Below are 21,231 nucleotides of genomic sequence, written 5' to 3' on the forward strand. Positions count from 1 at the left end.
CATATGTGAGGAGACATTACATATCTGCTGCTTGTTGCATATTATTTACATACATATCCTCTACCTAACTGATGTTTTTCCTAGTTATAGATTTGTTAAAAACTGGAGTCTTTTTAAGGCAGATATTCAAGCCTTTGAAAAACTGATGGGAATATATTTCCCTCTACAGTTGCTTGAATTTTTCAGTAAACATCTATTGTTTCTTCTTGCTAGAAAATGGAACAAGAGAAGGCTTCTGAGACTGCGTTTAGGTGGGTTAAAACTGTGAAAACAAGCTGCCCAAAAGCAAGTTATCAGGCATCAGCTGCTATTGATCCAAATAACAGCAAGATCTTGAGTGACATCTCTTTGGGGAAAGCAAGCTCAGAGGGAAGAAAACAGCAAATGGATGCTGAATATCTTGGTGCTAGACTCTTTTTTTTTTTTGCAGTGAATTTGTTGCTCTCAAAGCTGTTCACTACGTAAAATGGCTGCAGTACAGAGGTGATAAGCAGATCTTCACTTTGAAAGACTTCTGTGAAAATCGCCATCTGAGCACAGAGATGTTTTCCTCCCTAAGGGATAAGAGGTTAAAGTGCTGGGATGGAGCTTGAGGGATCTGAATTCAGCATCTGCTTCTTACTGAGTACCTGTGTAAATTATGTAACCACCACTCCCTTTTCCTAAATCAGAAATCCTTCCCCTCTCAGCATCTGGACTGTGGGATCCCCAGATAGTGAGACCTGGATGCTGGGTGCCCACTCCCAAAATGGTGTGGGGAAAAAAAAATAAAACATTCAGTGTCCTGAGTGAGGGGATAGCAGGGGAAAAGAGGGTTTCTTTCTTGCAAGAGTGGAGGGATTTGTTTGCTTTCAGGTCAATGGGTTTCAGATGCGAAAAGGAACAAGACTGTAAAAAAGAATATAATGTTGCAGAGAGGATTGTTAATGCCCTCATCCGCAATCACCTGAAATTGCAAATAATGACGGCAAACAATAAAATATCAGTGAAGTGGGTAGCATTGTGTACTCTCTTTTTCCTGATAGAGCTTGAGGGATTTTGCTCTAAATGAATTTTTGGTGAAAGCAGGATCCGCTCTAATTATTTATAAGTAAAGAGGATCAGGCTCATCACCACACACAATATTCAAAATGCAGGTGGCTGCTGGCCTTAAGCGGATCTGGTTATTTTTCTTACCGTGGGCTTTGCAGTTTAAGGGGGTGTGGGACCTCTGATCCTGTGGCTGCTGTCCTTTGGATGTGACTGAAGGGTTTGAACAAGGTGTGCTGGAAACATGGGAGAGACTGGGACAGGACTGAAGCGACCCTTCCTATGAGGTCGTGCTCAGGTTGTGGGAGCTAAATGGCTCTTTCTTCTCCCATTGTGTGGTCCCAGGAGAACGTAAGCAGGAGCTGATGTATTTCTTGGCATTATAACTCCATGGCTTTGGGACCTGGAGAGAAAATGGAAGGAAAAGGTTGTGTAGAAATGGAGAGATTTCCTTTGTATTTGTGCTTGAAATGGGCATGAGTGATACTTGCTTCTCTGTCCTGCGATTTTAGAAAGAGGACTCCAGCTCTGTTAGCTAGGTGCCTCTGGGGATCAGCTGTCTCTTGCAGGAAATCGTTTTATTGTATAATATGCCTGCTCCTATGGATCGGTTCCTTGCTTGCAGTCTCAGGAATGGGCAGGGAGGACCCAGTCAGCTGCAGTGTTGGGTTTTTGGGGTACTGAGGGAAGCAGGCGCTGACCTGTGGCTCTGGCACCGCAAGCATTGAGAGCAGGCAGGGACGTGGGGATGGACGAGCTCCGCTGCCTTTCTCTGCTGGCTTGAGCTAAAGGCTGTGTGCAAGTGTCCAGGCTTATAGTTATGGCTAGGCCCAAGAGTAGATGGGATGTACTGGGATGAGTCATCTGTGATGTGGAACCTCACCGTCGCCCTGCCGTGTGCATCCTGAGGTCTTGTCTCAAATGTGCTCTCCCTGAGAAGTTCAATGATCACAGAAGGGAACAAGGGACTTTAGAAGAGGTGGGGGCATGGCCTGTGACATCCTGCTGACCCCGTTCCCCTCGGTGGGTCTGGGCTTTGAGTAGTGTCCCCATGCAAGCTGAAGTCCGCAGGAATCTTTTCCACAGTGTGTTTGTTCCCAGGGCCCGGTTTGCTCCTTGTGAAAGTTATTCTGGTTTTCTTTCGCATTACAAAAGAGGGTCTGCAGAGATTTCTGCCATCTCTAAAAGGAGTCTGATGGAGCAATACAGAAGCTACAATGAATGTGTATTATTGCAAATATTGAAGAAGCCCATGTTCTCCTCCTTAATAGATGTTATTTCTCATTCTTTGAACAAGTCTGTTGGCGATGGAGGGCAGATAATCCACTTCTGAAATCTCTCTTGCCTTGTGTTGTTACATGATTTATAGCATCACTCAAGGAATAGAATTTGTCACTGCTGTCTCTGAAGGGCTGATGAATCCCCTTGTAGAGAGGACTCTGGGGAAAGTGGGTTTTGGGGCTCCAGACAATTTTTTTCATTTTGTTATGACTTTTCATTACTTCCTGCCAGTTTCTCTGATGCTCTAGTTGTTTGTATTAGATCTGTGATACTATGCAAAGCAGTTGGAGTGTTCATATACTGAACCCAACATTTCTTGCTCTTCTGGAGCTGGTGCAGGGCTGAGCAGTGACTTTTCTGAGCTCTTCCATAGCTTCACCATCCTAGATGTCATTTTCTACATCTGTCTTGCAGGTTTTCCAGCTCTGGAAAAGAGCTCTTGCCCTAATTTCTCTAGCTGTAATGCAGTTTCTTTATTTTTTTTTTACTAAACCCCAATACCTGCTCTGGTTGTTTCCTTAGTGTTTAATGGTTTGCTGAAAGACGCAGTGCCCGCTGGCGCTCTGCCTGCTCAGCTGCAGACACAGTTAATGTCCCTGCTCAGCACCGACCTGGTGAAGGGAGCAGCAATGCTCAAGGACCTTGCAGTGCTCACAGGTAACACTGGCCTTGGGGAAACCGCAGCTAGCCCGAGCCACTGCTGGGCTTACCCTGACTCATATGTGTGCTTAACAAAACCTCAAAGCTGAGAGAGAATGGGCAGAGAGCTCAGGGAAGGACTTGTAAGGCCAAGGCTGAACAGGGTGAAATGAGGAACCGGAGGGAATGCTGCTCGAGCGGTGGATGTGGGGGGGTTTTGAGGAGCCAACAGTTGATCAGGAAAGGACATGGGCCTGTTGTAACAGGTCCAGAGGAGGCCACCAAGATGCTCAGGGGGCTGGAGCAGCTCCCTGTGAGGACAGGCTGAGAGAGTTGGGGGGTTCAGCTGGAGAAGAGAAGGCTCTGGGGAGACCTTAGAGCGGCCTCCCAGGACTGAAAGGGGCTACAGGAAAGGGCGGAGGGACTCCTGATCAGGGGTCTAGGGATAGGACAAGGGGTAACGGTTTTAAACTGACAGAGGGCGGATTTAGATCAGATCTCAGGCAGAAATTCTTCCCTGTGAGGGGGGGGAGGCCCTGGCACAGGTTGCCCAGAGAAGCTGTGGCTGCCCCCTCCCTGGAAGGGTTCAAGGCCAGGTTGGACGGGGCTTTGGGCAACCTGGGCTAGTGGAAGGTGTCCCTGCCCATGGCAGGGGGTGGGACTAGATGATCTTTAAGGTCCCTTCCAACCCATTCTATGATAAGACCTTTTGTGTTTATTTGTGCAAATTTTTAACAGCAAATAACAATTCTACCTGCCTGTTGTATGTTTCTCGTTCTGCCAAACGGTTTGAGCCCAGTTTTATGATACTTGAAATGGGTTCACCAGTGGTAATGCACTGCCAGTGCCATCAGTTCTGATGAGTGGGGGGTGTGTGTGTTAACCAGAGGTGGTTTTCAGTGTTCATGGTGTGGACAGCGGTGGGAGAAATGAGCTGTGCGTTTCCCTGCGTGTGCCCTTTGTTCTTGATTGCTGAATTTGTGTGATGATTAATTTCCAAGGAAAAAATTTCACTCACCATCAGTGGTTGGGGTGCAAATTTAGTTAATTAGCCTTTAGCACATGGTTGGCAGGTGCCCATCATCCCAGGAGTGACGGCTGCATTTTTGAACGTTTGTTTTCCAGCCTCTCCAGCACATTCCTCATCCCCCCCCCCAGCCTTCCTCCCTCTCTTCTCCAGCCCAGACGCTTGTGCCTGCATGAGAAATGATTTTGCATCTTGCAAAATTAATTCTCTGCTCATGATGGCCTTGATTAAACAGATTGGCAAACTGTGCTAAAGGTAGCAAAACAGCTCTGACACGCAGACGTCTTCACCTTCTGAAAGGCAAAAAACCGTGGGCTGTTGCTGTTACAAAATGCAGGTGGCTGTGGGTTGTTGTCTGCAAAAGCAGCAAAAATTCTCCATGTTTAGGAACAGTGTCTCTAAAGTTAACCTGGTTGAAGCGATGGTAGAAGTAATTATTGGCTCTTGAACTAGATTAGCTTGAAATAAGGTTTGTTCATCGCCAACTAGATAGACCGTACTGATGGTCCAGGAGTTTGGAGATAGATATGCTGACAGGTATGTGGGGAAAGCCCAGGGTCTGGCCTCTGCCAACACGTATCCATTAACCAAGCAGAGAACAGGCATGCTTGGGCCCCAGCTGTGGTTCTTCATAATAGAAGCCTCTGAAAATTTGCAACCCCCCCCCCCCCCCCCCCCAGAAATATGCACAAAGCTCATTTTCAGACAAATTTTACTTTTTATGCATGTTTTAATTATTTACCTAATTAAAAAACTTTTCTGTGTCTTTAGATTGAATCTTATTTTGCAGATATTCAATGGAAAGTGGGGTTGAGAAAAACGGTATTTGCACCATGAATGTGATTTTTGACTTGCATGTTGGTGCTCTGGACACTTTCTTGTAAATCCATCATCCATCTTGTAAATCACATCATTTGTGGTGTGTCACCTGCTGCCTTCATGTGCACTTCTGTCATCCAGGCTATCATCCCCTGGAAGAAGGGTTGCATTTTTGCCTTGTTCTTTTTGGCTTTTGTTACCTTGCTGTCTGCATAGAAACCTTCAAGCAGAAATGTTGATCTGTTTTTCTAAGAAATAGGCTGGGAGAAGTCCTTTTGGGTCACTCAGATGAAACCTTGGCGGCCTTAAATCTCACCCTTTGTGCATAGACTCCAGTGGAGTCTGTTGATAAGGAAGAAATCTAGCCAGTCTCCTGCTCTTGGGATGACTGTCTGTCCTCCTCTCATCCCAGGGATCCTGAGAAGAGCAGAAGGTAAGAGACGATGAGATGTTCTGGAAGGACAGATCTCTTCATGGTTGAATTAGGACTGGGGTGACATCATGTGAAACAGTAGGATTGGAACTGAAGGTGCAGCATGAACATCCTGGGCTCTTCCCTGGGCAATGGTATCAAGATGTTAGATGGATGGAGGAGGAGAATTTTTAGAAGCGTTTTTGTCCCAGACACGAAACATGTCTCGGCTGTCAGTAGTTCAAGGTGGCAATCCCGATTTCCTTTCACAGCAGTCACTCCAAAACACTAGGCAGTGTCGAGTCAAAACAAGCACCGCAATAAGATAGAGGTGAACATGCTGTATTTGCTGCACCGAATTAACATAAAATGAATATGTGAAGGGCTTAGTGTGCTTCTTGGGGTGGGAGCCAGCAGAGAGGAGCAGAGCTGAATTTGCAAACACTCTTTTCCCGTAGACTCCTGGGCTGTCCAGCCGGGCTGTCTCGCACTGATTTACTGCTGTCCTTCCTTCAGCCTTTGAAAATCAATCCATTAACAATTAAAGTAATGTCTGGTCTAGTATTTATTTCACACTCTCTCCTTAATGGACTGACCAAAAAAAAAAAAACCAAACCACCTTCTTCAAGCACTAGGGCTGTTGTTTTTCACAAGGGGGCTGTGTGTCTGGGTCATGCTTTTTCTCTTGTTCTCTGTTGGAGCTGAGACTTGCTCTTTTGGAAGCATTCAGGAAAATTACCGTGCCATACCATTACATTCCTTGTAAAGAAGGTGCAGCTTCTGTCCTAAATATCCCCAGACATCTGTTAAAGTAGAATTGGAGTGGAAGGGGCCAGCCCTGAATGTGTCTGCTAGGCCCAAGCAGCTCTGCGTTGGGCTGCCTGTGGGCTCTGGAAGAGAAAGAAGCATTTGCTGCCCAAGAGCCCATTTTCCTTTTCTCCATCTCCTTCTGGGCAACAGCAACGTGCCCCGAATTAGACCTGACCTGTGTGTCTCTGCTTGCATCCCCACCCCAAACTGCTGGGAAATGGCATCTTCAGGGAAACACTGTGGATGGCCAGAGCTCCGCAGCATGAGGCTCTGGGTCTCCGCAGATCTGGGATCAAGCTGGGGATGGACCCCAGCAACCTCTTTGCACCCCGTTTAGGGGGGTGGCATAGCTGGGGGGCTCTGTAGCTCTTGGGCACTGAGTTTATCAGGGTCAGTGTCCCACAGCAGGGACCTGTGGGGTCTGCATAGATCACTCCACCCAAAGGTAATGAATTTATCACTGCAGCTTCTTGAAATAAATGTGCTACTCTGATCCTAAGTGCAGGATGTTTTGGGTTACAATAATGACCTTTAGTGAATGCTACTAGAAGAATGCTAAATAATAATTTTCTCTCCCCCCCCCCCCCCAGTTCTCAATCCTCCTTGCATTTTTTGCTAGTTTCTAGGTCAAATTCCCCATTCTGCTTCTCCTGCGCTAGCACAGCCTTCAGGTTGCACAATTGCAGAGGAGGGAGGAATTTGCTTCCCGAAGCCCCGTCTCCCCAGTGCCCCCCCCCGCCCCCTTCCCAGTTCCTCCGGGTGGGTGGAAGCCCACCCCAGGTAGGCTGCGGGTCCCCTCCGCACCTGGGGGGGCTGCGGCAGGGTTGGGGGGGGGGGGTGTGTAGATGGGCGGTGCTGGACCCCCCCTCCCCGCTCCGGGGGTGGGACGCGGGGGGGGGGCGCCGGCAGCTCGGGGCGCCTGCGGGAGCGGGGGGAGGCCGCTGCCCTTGGGCTCGCAGGTGTGGGCTCGCTTTCCGTTTGGTGCGTTTGGTTATTTTTTTTTTTTTCCTCCTTCCCCCCCCCCGCTTTTCTCTTACGCAGTGGGAGAAGCCAAGCAGCCGGGGCTGGCTCTGCCCAGCCGCCGTCCGTCCTCCCTCCCTCCCTCCCTCCCTCTTCCCCATCCCTCCCTTTTCGTTAAAAACGTGGGCTCCGGGGTGCAGCCCCCTGCGCTGGCAGCATCCCTGCCTGCGAGGAGCAGCCCCTTACCAACCCCCCCGCATCCGAAGCGGAGCCTCCGGCCGTGCCCCCAGCCCGGCTTTGGTGTCGTCGTCGTCGTCCCCCCCCCCGTCCCCTCTCCCCAGCCCGGGGGTGTCTGGATGCGGCCGCGGGGCAGGGAGCCGGGCTAGAGGTGAAACCCGCCCCCCAGGTAAGCAGCCAGCGGGGGTTTCTTTTCAACTTTGGGCTTTTTCTTGCCGTTTTATCGAGGTAGGGGCCGGGGGATGGGGGGGTCGTGCCTCAGCGGTGGGACAAGCCCCCAGCCCCAGTGGGAGGCTGCGACGCGTGTCGGAGGGCTCGAGAGGGTGGATGGGGGGGACTTGGGGGGCACAAAGCCGCATGGGGGGTCTCACCAACCCGGCAGGTAGAAGCATCCGAGGCTTGGGAGGGATTTGCAGCCCGCATGTCCCCTGCGCTGGCGGTGTGGAGATATGCGTGAGCTCCCTGTGTGCTCAGGATGCACCAAGCTCTCAGGGTTACATCCCCTTTAAAATGCTCTTGGGGAGGTTTGGGGGGGGGGGGGGGGGGGCTGTGCTCTCCTCGGCAATAAATCCTCCTTCTCCCCCAGCGTTTCTCACGCACATGCTTTGCTGCGGTCCCGTGCTCCCCGATAGATCAGCGCATCTTAAAACTGTCTCTCTGGTGCCCCAGGTCCTTGGCGCAGGCTGGTGTTTCAGGATGGACCCGCTCTTCCCTGCCCATATTTTGGAAGACCCTGACCTGAGAAAGCTGCTGAACGACTCCTCCATGCTGAACCTGAGCTTTCTCCCCAGTAACTGGTTCAACAACGGCACGGGGGACAGCTTCCTGCCGCTCAGCATCAAGATCACCATTGTGGTTGTCTACTCCATTGTGTGCATTGTGGGGCTGGTGGGCAACTGCTCCGTCATGTATGTGATCGTCAGGTAGGACACGCAGGCAGCATGCCAGGGAGGCTCTGGGGGGCTGTGAGGGGACAGACACTCCCCCCCCCCCCCCCCCCCCCCCAAAAAAAATCCCTGCTGCGGGTGAAGCAGGCAGGCGCTTCCCCGCTCATTGCGACGTGCTATAGAGGTGACGGTGTGGCATTCGTTTTATTGTTTGGGTTTTATTTGTTTTTCTCCCTTCCCAGGCTGGGATGAAGGTTCCCACCAGCTTTCAGCTGCCCTCTGGTGCCTCCTAAAGTTTAACCCAGAGAATGGAACAGAGCGATCAGATCTGCTCAAAAAAATGGGGCGCTTTTGGCAAAGTGCAGGGCAGGGAGCTGGATGTCCCTGGGGAGGGCAATGTGGGGGGAGCATCCTGCTGCCAGGGTGTGCCTGAGTTTTAGCAGGACCTCTCCCTCCTTTGTGTCCAGCACCCCAGCTGTGGCTGCAGGTGCTGCTCCACCTGGGAGCTGGTGCTTTCCAAAGCTGAACCTAGCTGCAAGGGAAAGGGCCTGCTGGGAGGCTTAGTCTTGCTTTTCAGGGGAAAAGATCAAATATAGCTCTTCCAAGTCTTTGGAAGCTATAAGCATGAATAAGATGTGAGAGGATGCTGCAGAGATGGGGGCAACTTCTCTGTCTCCTCACGCTGAAGTTGGGAGAGCAGGGGGACAGAGCATGGAGCAGCACTCTCCAGCCTCCCTGCACACTGCTGGCATTTTAAGTATCCCTGTCTGACTCTGCTGGGGTTCCAACCCCGCTGTTTCCTGGAATCAGAAACCCCGTTCCCCCCTGTAAGTACAAAATAAGTTTATACCTCTGTTAAGGCTGTGGTTCTGTGTCAAATGCCAGCAACCCCCTTCTGATGTCTGTACCCTGTATATTAAGGAATGAGCTTCCATTTTATACACAGCTTGGAGCAGATTCCTGGTGCAGGTGGATGCTGCCGGTAAAGAAAAGACGGGGTGAGTTTGTTTTCTCCTCCAGCAGAGAATGAAAATATTTAGTAGGTATTCAGGCACCGATGGGACTAAGTCTTGCTCCTGCCAGGAGCCCTGCTGCTTGCACAGCATCTTTCCCTAAAATACACACAACTCGGCTGGGGGAGATGCTGCAAAATTAAGTCTTTGGTATCACAGGCCGGTGAACAGCGGCTAAATCTCTGCTACAAGGGTGAAGTGACGTGGCTGTTCATCAGGCCGCCTGTCCGTGCTCTTCCTGCTGAGTTTATGGCAGGGAGAGGGGATCACGTTAGCCCTGGGGAGTGTGGAGGGAGGAGGTTTGCAGTGCAGCGTTTGGAGAGCTCGTGCTGCTGTTCAGTGTAGTAGCAATGATTCGAGTAGACACGGTGTTTGTGGGTGCGTGTAAGCGTGGTGGGTAGTGAGTCTCTGCGAGTGAGAAGTCTCTGTCCCACGGCAATCCAGCTCCTGGGGAATGACTGAGCCTGTGTGCAGGCAGGGAAAGGGAGTCCATGCCCCATGCATGAACCTTAGACGTGTCGGAAGGAGAAGACTTGGCAGAAACCTGCTCCCTGTCTGAAAAAGTCACGGATGTGGACAGCAGGACCTGGCTGGCCCTGCCCAGGGCTGTGGCCAGTGTATCACCATGAATATCAGTGTCCCCAACCAGCATCCCGGTCAGGGTGGATGTGTGCTGTGGCTACGCAGGGCCACGCTTTTAAAATGGTGGCTCCTGTTCCCCTCCTTTCTGGCTTTGAGACCTTCCAGCTGGATAAATGGGACCCAAGGAAAAAAAAGTGGGGTTTAGCGCTGGAATTTCCCCTGGAACTTAACTTTTTTTTATGTCCTCCGGTTTTAAGCAATTGAAAACTGAAGGCAGGTGTCACTCATCTCCCTCAGGCCTTTTCCATTTTTTCCATTTCCCCTTTATCCAGAAACCCCTGTATATACAAAAAAGCCATCAGAAGTTTTAATTATCTGGGTACTCCTTTTTGGGTATTCACCTGTGTTTTATAAAAAACTTCTGTGTGAGCCTAGAGGGGCTCCTTGAATAATGTGTGCTGGGGAAGATACAACTGAACTGGAGCACATGTAGAAGAAGCTGCTGTTTCCCCCTGGTTCTCCCCATCGGTGTCTCCTGGGAGCTCAGTACTGAGCTGGGATTAACACTGTTATACCCAGGGAAATGACTCGGTCTAGTGAGGAGCTACAACTTTTGGTTATCTCTGCCCAGGTTTTTTCTCTTCTTACGCTCTCTGTTAAGGTCAGCAGCAGGTGTGGTGATAAGCCGGACTCAACATCTCAAACTCTTGACCCTGATCATGTATGCAGATTTGTGCAGAGCTGCCAAATCGGTGGCCATGCAAGGAGGATGTTGATGACTTCGTGAGCACAGGGGTTTTTTTGCCAGACAGGAGCATTGATGCTTCTGGACTTCATACCTTAAATAGCATCTTTTTTTCAGTAGGTTGAAAGTTGGTTGCTGGTAAGTCAATATGGGGTTTTGGGACTCTTAATGTTGTATCCTTCTGTTAATGGAAAAAAGACTGGCAAACCCCTTGTGCTGCGCCCCTATCACCTGTGGGTATGGAGCACTCTACACAAAGCCTGTTTTTTTCTTTCCATGCTTATATTTCACCAGGGATAACCAGACTTCAGCACGCTACACAATCTATAAGAATCCAGTGTATTATCTTCCACAAAAAGAACAGTAATTGTTTCCTGTTTTTTGAGGGAGAAATACAAAGACTCTAATATCAGCACTCGAGGAAATTGGAGGCATCAGGAAGGCTTGTTTTTATGTTCCTCTTGAATAAGTTTTTTGCAGCACCGAGGGAAAAGTTTAAAATCTTCTGGTATTTCACACAAAAATACAAATTCAAAGCCTCCTCTGGGTTTTCCCCTCTCTTGTAGAACTCAGCCTACATCTCTATTATACTTGCAGCGATTTAACATTTGGAATGATTAATTTATAGAGACAGTCATCATGTGACTATCAATTCCCTTCTAATGCTGAGCAGCACTAATTGGATAAGACTGAGAAGGGCTCTGGTCAGGAACACGATTTCCTGGACAGTAAAGGGCCTATTGTGGAAACCTGCCTTGTCTGGGGCTTTGTTCTGCTGGCTCACTGTGGAGATAATGCCTCCCCTCCCTCCTTCTGCTGCTTGCTCTCTTCTGCATATATTTCCTGTACTGCTTTTTAATGAACGGGAAACAAGCAGTTGAGCAGCACGAGGCAGAGAGGATTTTGAGGGAGAGGGGGAAGCCAGGCTGCTGAGGTCCCTCTTGACTGAGTGCTGCAAGGCTGGATGCCTCAGAGCTTTCTTTTTTAGGAAAAAAAGCAAAGGGGAAGGGAGATGTACTGTTCTTGCAGTGGTGCTGGAGGTGATGCTGACCCAAGCGGTGCTGCACGGGGTGTGACAGACCCCCAAGCCACCACCAGTGTGCCAGGGAAGGGACCAGGGACAACGGGCAGCTTCTGCTCCAGGGAGTCCTGGGTTGTCCCCAGCTCCATCATGCTACTACGATGCTCAGCAGCGATGATCTGGAGGACTCCCTTCCTCAGAGCCAGCTCTGCTCGCCCGGATCAGGCCCCTGTGGGAGTGATGCCTCGTTTCTAAGGCACTTCCTTTGCCACGGCAGCTCTCTGTTGGAAGCCCAGCAAAGTACTGGGGATGCCCAGCTCTCCCTATTGAAGAACACTTGTTTCAGAGCATTTTAAGCAGCTGTTTAGGCAGATTAGGGCTGTCAGGCCCCTACACCTCCATTTGCTGCTTCCAGGTGAAGCTTTAGGAGGAGAGATGTGATGGGGAGGTGCCTGCACTGGGAATGGCTGTGCCACCTGTTATTTCGACCAGCTGTGTGTCTTGGACTTGAAAGTGAGTGTTTAATGTGGTGTGGACACCAGTGGGGCCACCTGAGACCTCAGCTCTCTCCAGATTAGCCTTTTTTTTTTTTCAGGAAAAAACAAAAGACAATTGTTGCAATCTGTAGAGAAGGGAAACCCATGCTGAGGGCTCTGTGCTGTGGAGAGTGATTGGGGGAGGATGGCAAGGTGAGCAGGAGGGAGACCCAGTTTCCAGGTCCCCATGAGCCCAGATGAGCTGGGCTCAGCTACATGGCTCATAGCAGCTGTGTGTGGCGCCTGCTAACACAGCTCCTGTGACTTCAGTGTGTGCTGGAGGGCTCTTGGTTTCCCCTGGATGAGGAATTACCCATGTGCAGCAGTAATTCTGTGATGTTTAATGTGGGACTTGCTTCCCAGTGCTTTTCAGGGACTGGGAAATTCCCAGCAGCGTTTAGGACACAAGCAGCTCAGCAGAGGCAGATCCAGCATGTGAACAGGGCTGAGAGCATCTTGCTGCAGGACGGATGCTGGCAAACACCCTCCTTAGACCAAAGCACCGTTCCTGGTGGCCATGTGCCTGCTTGGGGTTACATGAGCATCCCCGTGAGCCCCTGGGTGAGTTGCAGAGGCTTTTGCAGCAGCAGCCACACAGCCCCTGCCCTTGGCATGGCAGCGATCGGGGGCCATGCAATGTCCCTGTCCTGTGCTGGTCCCCAGAGAGCACCTTGAGGAGGGAGGGCACCAGTGTCACCCAGTCACTGCAGCAAGGCTCAAAGGGCGAGAAAATAATCTGTCCCAAAGCATTGCTGCTCACCCTGGCTGGCAGCAGACTCCTTAACCCCTGCTAGTCAGTCACCATCCTGCCAGGTAATTAATAGGCTTTTACGTGCCGGCGTTGCTGGCTGCTTTTGCTTTAGTGTCTAGCTTCATAGTCTAAAGTGATTTAAAGTTGTCCTTCTTAAATATTTTTTTTTGTGGCCTGTTGAGCTACTAAGAATAAACTGGCTTGAATTGGGTAATTTCAGGATGAGTGGGATCTGAAAAGGTGATCAGAGTGGCAGGGACATGGGGAACACGGTGTGGGTGTGTAGCTGGGAGGACACAAATCGCGATGCTACGTGCCAGATCAAATATCAGCTTCATGCAGCCTATGGGCGAAGAGCTGGTTGGGACCAGAGATGTCACTGAACTGGTGCTGATTTCCCTCCTCAGAGGGTGGAGGCAGCTCAGCAAAAATCCTCCTTGAGCCTTTTCTGTTCTGTTTTGCTTCCCTGAGTGTGTCCGGGGAGGGCAGCAAAGGCTGTTGCTGATGCCAGGGTGTGGGGTGGGAATGGAGGGAGCTGCTCAAGGTGAACAACACTGTCTGCATCCTGATTAGCTGGAGCTATGAATACCAAAATCAAGCGGCTCCAAGAGGCAGAGATCTCCTGGAGATAATGCTCCTGGCTCCCCAGGGCTGAAGGCTTTGCTCTGGTCCCTCTGCCCCGCCTGGCTGCAGCCCCATTTTGGGTTGTTGGTTTGCTGCAGCTGGCTGGTCCTTAGCCCTGGGGCATCCAGAGCTGCTCGCTGACCTGCAGCCTCCCAGTGACTGTGTGGGAAGGACAGAGTGATGCTGAAACAACAGGTTTGTGGCTCACCCTGAGGCTCAGCCAGGCACAGAATCCATCCTTGTGAAAAACAGGACCTCAGAATGCAGTATGTGGAAGAGCTGTTTCCTACCCAGCTCCTCCTCTCCCAAACTGTGGGTTCCCCTCGCTGAAGCACAGCTTTGTTCCAGGTAACACTGCTTGAGGACCTCTTAGCAAAAAGGAGGGGGAAACCAAGTGCTGAGATGATACCCAGACGTTTTTGCTCTTAGGCTTCAGCAGCCGGGAGAACAGAAGAGCAGAGCGAAGCAATTATTTTGTGACAAAGGTGGAGCTGGATGGAGAGCTCAGAACTGCCCTGTGGGAGATGCTCCATTAGGAAATTACCTCTGTGGCTGAGTGCAAGAAAGTGGCTCAGTGGGGAGCTAATGTCCTCCGTGGAGGCCACAGGCTTATCTGCACTGGAGCTGGGCTGTGGGGGGACCTTAGGTGCCTCCAAACAGACAAGAGTTTAATTTGTCCCTTTTGTGCAGATTAAGAAAGAGAACACTCTCAGTTCCCAGAGGAAAAGAAAAAGAGGTTAATCCACAGAGAAGTGATTAATTGATTTTTTTGTTTGTACTGAACATTCTGGAAATGTTTGGGAACATTAGTTGGTTGGGGTAATGGCTGTTGGCTCTCAGCATGCAGAGAAAGTGGAGCTAGAAGTAATTAATTAGGTGTAAATTAATTTCCCCACTTTTCAAGAGCACAAAATCAGCCTTAAAATCCACTTGAAGGTGGGTTGAAGGAGGTAAGTGGTGGGCCAGTATGTCCCCGTGTCAGAGGGAGAGAGCAAAGGCGGCTCTGCCGTTACCTCGAGGAGGTGGTGAGGAAAGAGGCAGCAGAGAGGGATCTGTGCGTCGAGGGAGAGTGGATTTTGCAAGGCCAGGACTCTGAATTCTTGCTGAGCAGTGTCTGGGAGGAGAGGGGCCAGTGGGGTCTCCTGGGTTGGAGGGGTGCAGGAGGGAGCTGGAGGTTTGCTGTCAGCACGCTCCAAGCTCAGGGTTAGCTGAGATGCCCCAAACTTCTCACTGTGGTGGGGACAGGGGTGTGTTAGAGAGTCAGTGTTGTCCCCCATGGATGCTGGATAGGTGTAGAGGTGGGTGGATTGCTGCTTGTTTCTCCCACTGGTCAATAAAAAAACCAACCAAGCAACCTTTAATTTTTTTCTGTTTTACAGTAAAGTTGCTCATCGTTGTTTGAAACCGCAATTGTTATTCCCTCCAGTTATAACATCAGTAAAAGCAGGCAGGGTTAGAGGCATGTTGATGAGTTGGCTCCAGGTCCAGTCCTACTTGAAGGATGGACTGGAACAACCTTGACCTTTGGGAAGCTTGAGCAAGCCCAGCCAGGTCTGTGGTATGCAGAGGAAGACTACAGCTCCCAGGAGACCTTTGCTTACGCAGGCTCAGGTGACTGAATAATTTCCTGAAGGCTGAACTGACAATATTTATTTTTGTGTGGGCTGATAAGAACAGTGATTTCATATTTTAATTCCCCTGCTGCTGACCTAGAGGGGAAAGTGTCTGAATCCATCCCCAGACCCATCTCGTGCTCCCTGTGTGCATCGCCTTGTTTATGCCAACTGCAAGGGTTCAGACTGAAAAGCAAAATTCACCCACCCTGAGATGCTGCTGCTCTGGGGTTCACAGCACTGGAGTCTGCCTATTTCTGTGTAATTCTGCTTAGGAAGCCCCAAAGCTTTAAAGCCCTGGCTGCCTGGTTGTGTTGGATTTGCAGTGTTTTGCTTGTTCATCCTGTCACAGGAGGAAAGAGACTGGTATTTTTCCTCTACTGCTTTTGGTTATATAAGTTTATCTGATCTGGGCTGGCTTTCTAAGAACCCGCTGTCTGGCTTGGCTGCTGTGATTTCTGGGCCAAGAGCAGCCTAACTCAAGCTTACATGAGGACCTCAAGTGTTTCCATCAACATCCACCTCCAAAAGCTTTCCTTGGCCTTCAGAGTCAAGCGTAAGATTGTTTGTTCTTGCTTTCTGAAATCACTTTCAAACATTTGACTTGTAATACAAGCACACCTTAGAGCTCTAAGAGGGGTAAAAAGGTAGACTTTGTCCTGGATTGTGGATCCCCTGGCTGTTGTTGTGGCAAACCTGCCTCTGTCACCCTGTGTCTCAGCAGAGTTCAGAGCGTGGCGGTGATAATGTTCCTCCAAGTGTTCAGATAATCTATCAAGAGCTGAAGTTTGGATCATCAGGGGAGGGTATAGCACTGAGGAGTGCAGTTGTGGGTTTGCTGTTCTGAATCAATTTGACAAAAAGAGCTTTTTAGGTCAAATCCGACCCCATAATATTCCAGCACACATCCAACTGAAAATAGTGCAGTAGTTTATGGGTTTAAGTGTTGCCCTCGGATGAACTTGCCCTCTGTTAATAACACCCATCATTGTCTGCCATTTCTGGCAATATCTCTGCAAAGGCCATTAGTATAGTAGATGGTAGATGAGTTGTAGTTTTAAAATTATATCTATCTGAGCCCTTATTTTGCCCACGAGAGGAACATCTTGGAGCTGAAATGTTAGATTTGGTCACGGAGTCATTGTTGAGTTTCCGTTTCTGCAGACTCTGCAGGTATCCTCGGTAGGTGATCACATCTTTCTTTGCATCATTTCCCATGTGTAAAAAGGACGTGATTACCATTAGAGCAAGGTCAGTCGTCCTTTGGGGCAGTCCATTCATGCGATAAAAGTAATATCTATGTTACATTTCTAAATGACGATACCCCTCTGAAGTAGAGCTGACTCATGACTTTATCCACAAACTACTCCTTTCTCTAGAAAGATCCGTTGTGATATTTTGGTTTCTGCTATAAACCTCATTCCTCACTGGTTTTTAGCTGCCACTGGCTGGGCCTGGCCATCTTGCCCATTCTGATTTGTTTGCTCACATTAGCCATAGTCTTTGTGCCCACACAAAATGGCTAATCAACTTACCCCTGGACCTGTCAAATCAGCTTACCAGGTAAAGCTCTCACCAATATTTGTAATAATAAAGCCGTATGTGATGAAATCCTAGATTAGCCTTACTGAAGTCATTTTTGAAAAAGCACAGTCTGAGTTGACAGCCTCAGGCTTTCGTGGTCCTCCCTGGCAGTCTAAGGGAATAAGCTTCTGCTCTTAAAACTGATAGTGAAGGCACCGTTTGTGGTGGTGTAGGAGCTGGGTTGAGCTGTGTGTCGATAAGCATGTGGGAGGCAGAAAGGAAAGGGTGGTGTTCTGTCTCTTGTTACATAAGAAAAATAGAGCATCTCCTGAAGTGGCAGAATGCCCTCTTCAGCAGACTTCAGTGTCTTACCCATCGTGGTCAGAGGGAGCTCTAATAATTGTTCATTCCTGCATTTCAGATTCACCAAGATGAAGACAGCAACCAACATTTACATCTTTAACCTCGCTCTGGCTGATACCTTGTGTCTGATGACCTTACCCTTCCAGGGTACAGACACGTTCCTTGGCTTCTGGCCCTTTGGCAATGTCCTCTGCAAGATTGCCATCTCCATAGACTACTACAACATGTTCACGAGCACCTTCACCCTGACGATGATGAGCGTGGACCGCTACATTGCTATCTGCCACCCTATCAAAGCACTAGACATCCGCACTCCCCACAAGGCCAAAGTGGTGAATGTCTGCATCTGGGCGCTGGCTTCTGTCTTTGGCATCCCAGCAATGGTGATGGGATCTGCAGAGAATGAAAACAATGGTCAGTACAAACGCATCCGAGGGGTGGGAGGTGCTGGTGGCTGAGAGCCCATGGGCTTAGGGAGCCGTTGGAGAAGGGTTCCAGCTTCATCAGTGTGGCGAGGTCTCTGTTGTAAAGCCATCTTAACTCTTTCTTTTCTGTCCTTGCCTCTCTGCATCATTGCTACTGCTTTTCCAGTATTAAACATGCCTAAGCTAAACTGAATGTGCAGATGCTTTTCTTCTTGATACGGGTTTGCTGATCTTCCTTTCCTTTCTATTTTTTCACTTGCAGAAATTGATTGTCTAATTAAACTCCCTTCACCCGTGGATTACTGGGACCCAGTATTTGGTATCTGTGTCTTTCTCTTCTCCTTTATGATCCCCGTGTTGATCATCACCATTTGCTACAGTCTCATGATCAGACGACTCAAGAATGTCCGTGTCCTCTCAGGCTCCAAGGAGAAGGACCGAAACCTGAGGCGCATCACCCGAATGGTCCTGGTGGTGGTGGCAGTCTTCATCATTTGCTGGACTCCCATCCAGATTTTCGTGCTGGTCCAGTGCTTGGGTGCCAAGGCAGAAAGCGAGCTCGAGTTGGCCATCTCCTGCTTCTGCACCGCGCTGGGGTACGCCAACAGCAGCCTGAACCCTGTGCTCTACGCCTTCTTAGATGAGAACTTCAAGGCGTGCTTCAAGAAGTTCTGCTTCCCCACTGCCTTCAGGACCGAGCTCCAGATGTCCAACAGGATGTGCAGCATCGCCAAGGATGTGGCTTATGCCTGCAAGAACTCGGAGGGGACTAACAATCCGGCCTGACTAGGCATGGAAATTCCCATGGTGGCTGTCGCCCAGCAGAGTCCAACCACCCCCACATCAGAGCTAACTCAGATAACGGCTCTTTAGCAGGACCTCAAAACTCTGAGAGGTGAGAAACCGAGGAAACAATTTTGGGGGTTGGGAAAACCGGATACTGCAAGAGCATGCGGAAAAAGTGAGCCCATTTGATGCATTTTTAATTCCAGTGCACCCTGCGCTAAGGAACGTGTTTGAAATAAGCCCTTTGATTCCTGCAAAACCCTGGTGGTTTGCAACATTATTGAGAATTCAGGAATTAAGGCTTAAAACAGGCATTGCTCCTAGGACTTACACTTTTGCTGCTGGAAGACAGACAAAATGCAAACTGTTCCATTTCTTTTTTCCTCTCTGAGTTGTTTAAGATGCTCATGTGGCTCACCAGACGCTCGTGTGCGGGTTTTATTCCTGCGGCATCGCTCTGAAATTAGACTTTGCTGAAGCCAAAGTGGGCAGCAGCCATCAGGCAAAACCCAAGATCATCTCCAGGATGAGTCATCACGAAGGGAAGGATGCGGGGAGGGAGAGGAGGGAGCTGGTGGAAAGGAAAATTCAAAGTGCCCCGCGGCGAGGAGCCTGGGGAGGACAACATCAGCTCCTGCAGACAAGGTCTGCAGTAAACCCTCCACCTCGTGAGGGGAGCAGGGTGGTGAGAAGGGACTGTCAAAACTGATGAATGCAGCTCAGAAGAGGAGGGGGAAAAAAAGATGAAGTGAACACAAATCCTTGTTTACATGCTGCTATTGCTTTTTTTAACCTTGTATTTCCGCTGTAATAATGAACAGAATGTGTCTGTACATACACATCTCTCTAGTGCTAGAGGTACAGCTCTATCGTAGGATTTCATCTTGCCAAGCATGCCTTGGGGATCTTCCTCTGCGAGAGGAGGGAGGAATGAAGTGACCTATGTATACATGTATTTATGTGTTGGGGAAAGCCATTTTGGAGAAGTCAGAATGGCAGCTGCTCCAGAAGACATGGACATTTCTGGTAGGAGAGGCAGCCTAAAACAGTCCCACCTGCTCCGCATGAGAGAAGTGGTCCACAAACCATACAAAAGGTGGTTTTTTGTTTTTTGTTTTTTTTTTAATGAAATGATGCTGAGAGCTCTTGGGAAATGCTGCCGAGGTACCACCCCTCCTGCCACCCATAGACTGATTTTTTTTTTTTTCTGCTCCTAGTAGGCCAGAGCTTTGTGTAAAATGAAATTGCCCCATCACTTCATTTGATAACGAAAACATTCCCGAAGAGTTTAACCACTGAGTGCCCGCCGTGCTGGCGGGGAGACCAGACTTGTATTCTCCCTGTAACACAACAGCCTGGGGAAATCTGGGCAGTGGTGGCCGGTGGTGCTGATGGGGAAGCAAAGCAATGACCTTCATTTGGAGATGGGAGGTCGACTCCACCGCCAGAACCGGCAGTGTTGTCTGGACTGTACAGATTTCATGTGAATATATTTCTTGTGCTCTGGTCTATGAGTCTGTATTTTTAATGTATTGATTTGCCAATATTTTAATCCTGTCATGTTCTTTATATATGCTGTATAAAAGAATCCAATGTTATATTTCTATGTAAAGTGTTTCCCTTATGGTTGAGCTTAAAAAAAGATGCAATTCCAGTGTCCCACATACAGGACCCAGATCCCTTCTAAACTGCTCAAGCTGGGAGGATTTTTATGCTGATTAGCATTTGATTGGAATCTGGATGGATACCAGAGCAATCTTTGCAATTAGCGCTTCCCCTGAATAATGTAGGGGAGGGGGAAATCTGGGCACTTTAAGCACTTTGCAATGGCTGTTTATCCCCAAGCACTCACCAGGAAATCTCATACAGCCCCCAAGCATGCTAAGGAGAACTTCCCGAGAACCACACTGCTGGCAAGCTGCATCCATGCCCTTGAAAAAAATGAGTTTGGTGGGTTGTTGTGTTTGTAGATACAGTCTTGTCAGCCCATCAGCTGTCGCACGGTCTGACAGGGCGCTGGGTACGGTTGTGCGTGAAGCTGGGAACCCACGGCCGGGCTTTTCTCGCAGTGCCATCAGGGAGCCGGGGAGCATTCGTTAGTGGCTGGCTAAGGAACAGCCACCCTCCCTTTGTAGTTCTTGGTTGGGTTTTTAAATAGATCTATGTCCTCTGAAAAAATACACCAGTGTTTGGCATTTTTTTAATAAGGATTTTGTTATAATGACTATGCTGCAACAATCTTACATAATCAAGTACTCAATACATGTGTGTTTCCTAAGCTTTTGGGTAATCCCGTGGCCCTTGCGGTGAATGTGTTTAGGCATTCTGTTCGATGCTCAGTGGAGTTTGTTATAAGAGGAGCAACAAAAACCTGAAAGCAAAAGCTTTATTGTACTGTGCCTATGGAATTAAAGGCTTGTGGTCGGATGAAGCGCAGGCTCTCGAATTCTCATCTGAAATGGTTGTGTTGGTATGATTTCACAATTACTGCGATGTAAATGACAATTTCCTAGGTGGCTACTTGTGTGCTTTAATAAAGGAAAATAAAACCCCCTGTACTTTGAATGCTGTGGAGTCTGAAAGACTTAGCTGCGTGGATTGTTTCAACCCCAGTGCTGCCGGTATCTCTGCACGTGGACTTATTTTTTGCAGCGAACCTGCTGAGTGCGTGCGATAACGCTGAAGCATCTGAGCCGTTTTTACTGAGGTCAGTACAGTGGGAACTTTTGTTATGCAGGCAACCTGGAAGCAGAAGATGTGAAAACGCTAGAAAATTGGCACTTGGAGATGAGGGCGAGCTGCCTGCACCCCGCCAGCCTCTGCAGCTGCTCCGGGTCTCGCAAAAGGCAGCTCCCAGGCGCGGGCAGGGCGGCGGTGCCGGCAGCTGCCTGCTGTTAGAGGTGAAGTCTGATGCAGGACTAAAACAAGCTCTTCCCACATACTCTCCCCACACCTCCCAGGAGTTATGGGGTTAGGCGTGGTCATGGAGAACACTGAGTTACAGAACTGCTCTGAAAATGAAGCCAAAGGAATATTCTGTAGGGAAAGATGGATTAGCCCCTGAGCTGTGCAATAAGGAAAGCGCCTTCTCTCTGCACAGAGATCAATATTCCTACACAGGCACATAAGTATCAGGAGAGGTTTTTT

At 49.3% G+C, this 21,231-nt stretch overlaps 1 protein-coding gene across 2 annotated transcripts; it reads left to right on the top strand.

Moving 5' to 3' along the window:
• Positions 1-6,992: 6,992 nt before the first annotated feature.
• OPRL1 (opioid related nociceptin receptor 1) lies at positions 6,993-20,649 on the top strand. Of its 2 annotated transcripts, none has more exons than XM_074843355.1 (4): positions 6,993-7,383; positions 7,884-8,137; positions 16,932-17,287; positions 17,561-20,649. In XM_074843355.1, exons 2-4 carry the CDS (start codon positions 7,911-7,913, stop codon positions 18,082-18,084), a joined length of 1,107 nt encoding a protein of 368 aa, XP_074699456.1. In that variant the 5' UTR covers positions 6,993-7,383; positions 7,884-7,910; the 3' UTR covers positions 18,085-20,649. The 2 variants fall into 2 exon arrangements, with proteins under 2 accessions (XP_074699456.1, XP_074699457.1); XM_074843356.1 differs by having other exon boundaries at positions 7,884-8,122.
• The last annotated feature ends 582 nt before the right edge of the window (positions 20,650-21,231 follow it).

Source organism: Strix aluco, chromosome 17 (genome assembly GCF_031877795.1).
Source record: "Strix aluco isolate bStrAlu1 chromosome 17, bStrAlu1.hap1, whole genome shotgun sequence".
Lineage (NCBI taxonomy): Eukaryota > Metazoa > Chordata > Aves > Strigiformes > Strigidae > Strix > Strix aluco.

What these genes read in the sequence shown, in the direction of transcription:
- OPRL1 (XM_074843355.1), top strand. Translation starts at nt 7,911, where the DNA reads ATGGACCCGCTCTTCCCTGCCCATATTTTGGAAGACCCTGACCTGAGA. An exon ending in GTCATGTATGTGATCGTCAG is followed by an intron (nt 8,138 to 16,931) that starts GTAGGACACGCA and finishes CCTGCATTTCAG; the next exon opens with ATTCACCAAGATGAAGACAG. An exon ending in TGCAGAGAATGAAAACAATG is followed by an intron (nt 17,288 to 17,560) that starts GTCAGTACAAAC and finishes TTTCACTTGCAG; the next exon opens with AAATTGATTGTCTAATTAAA.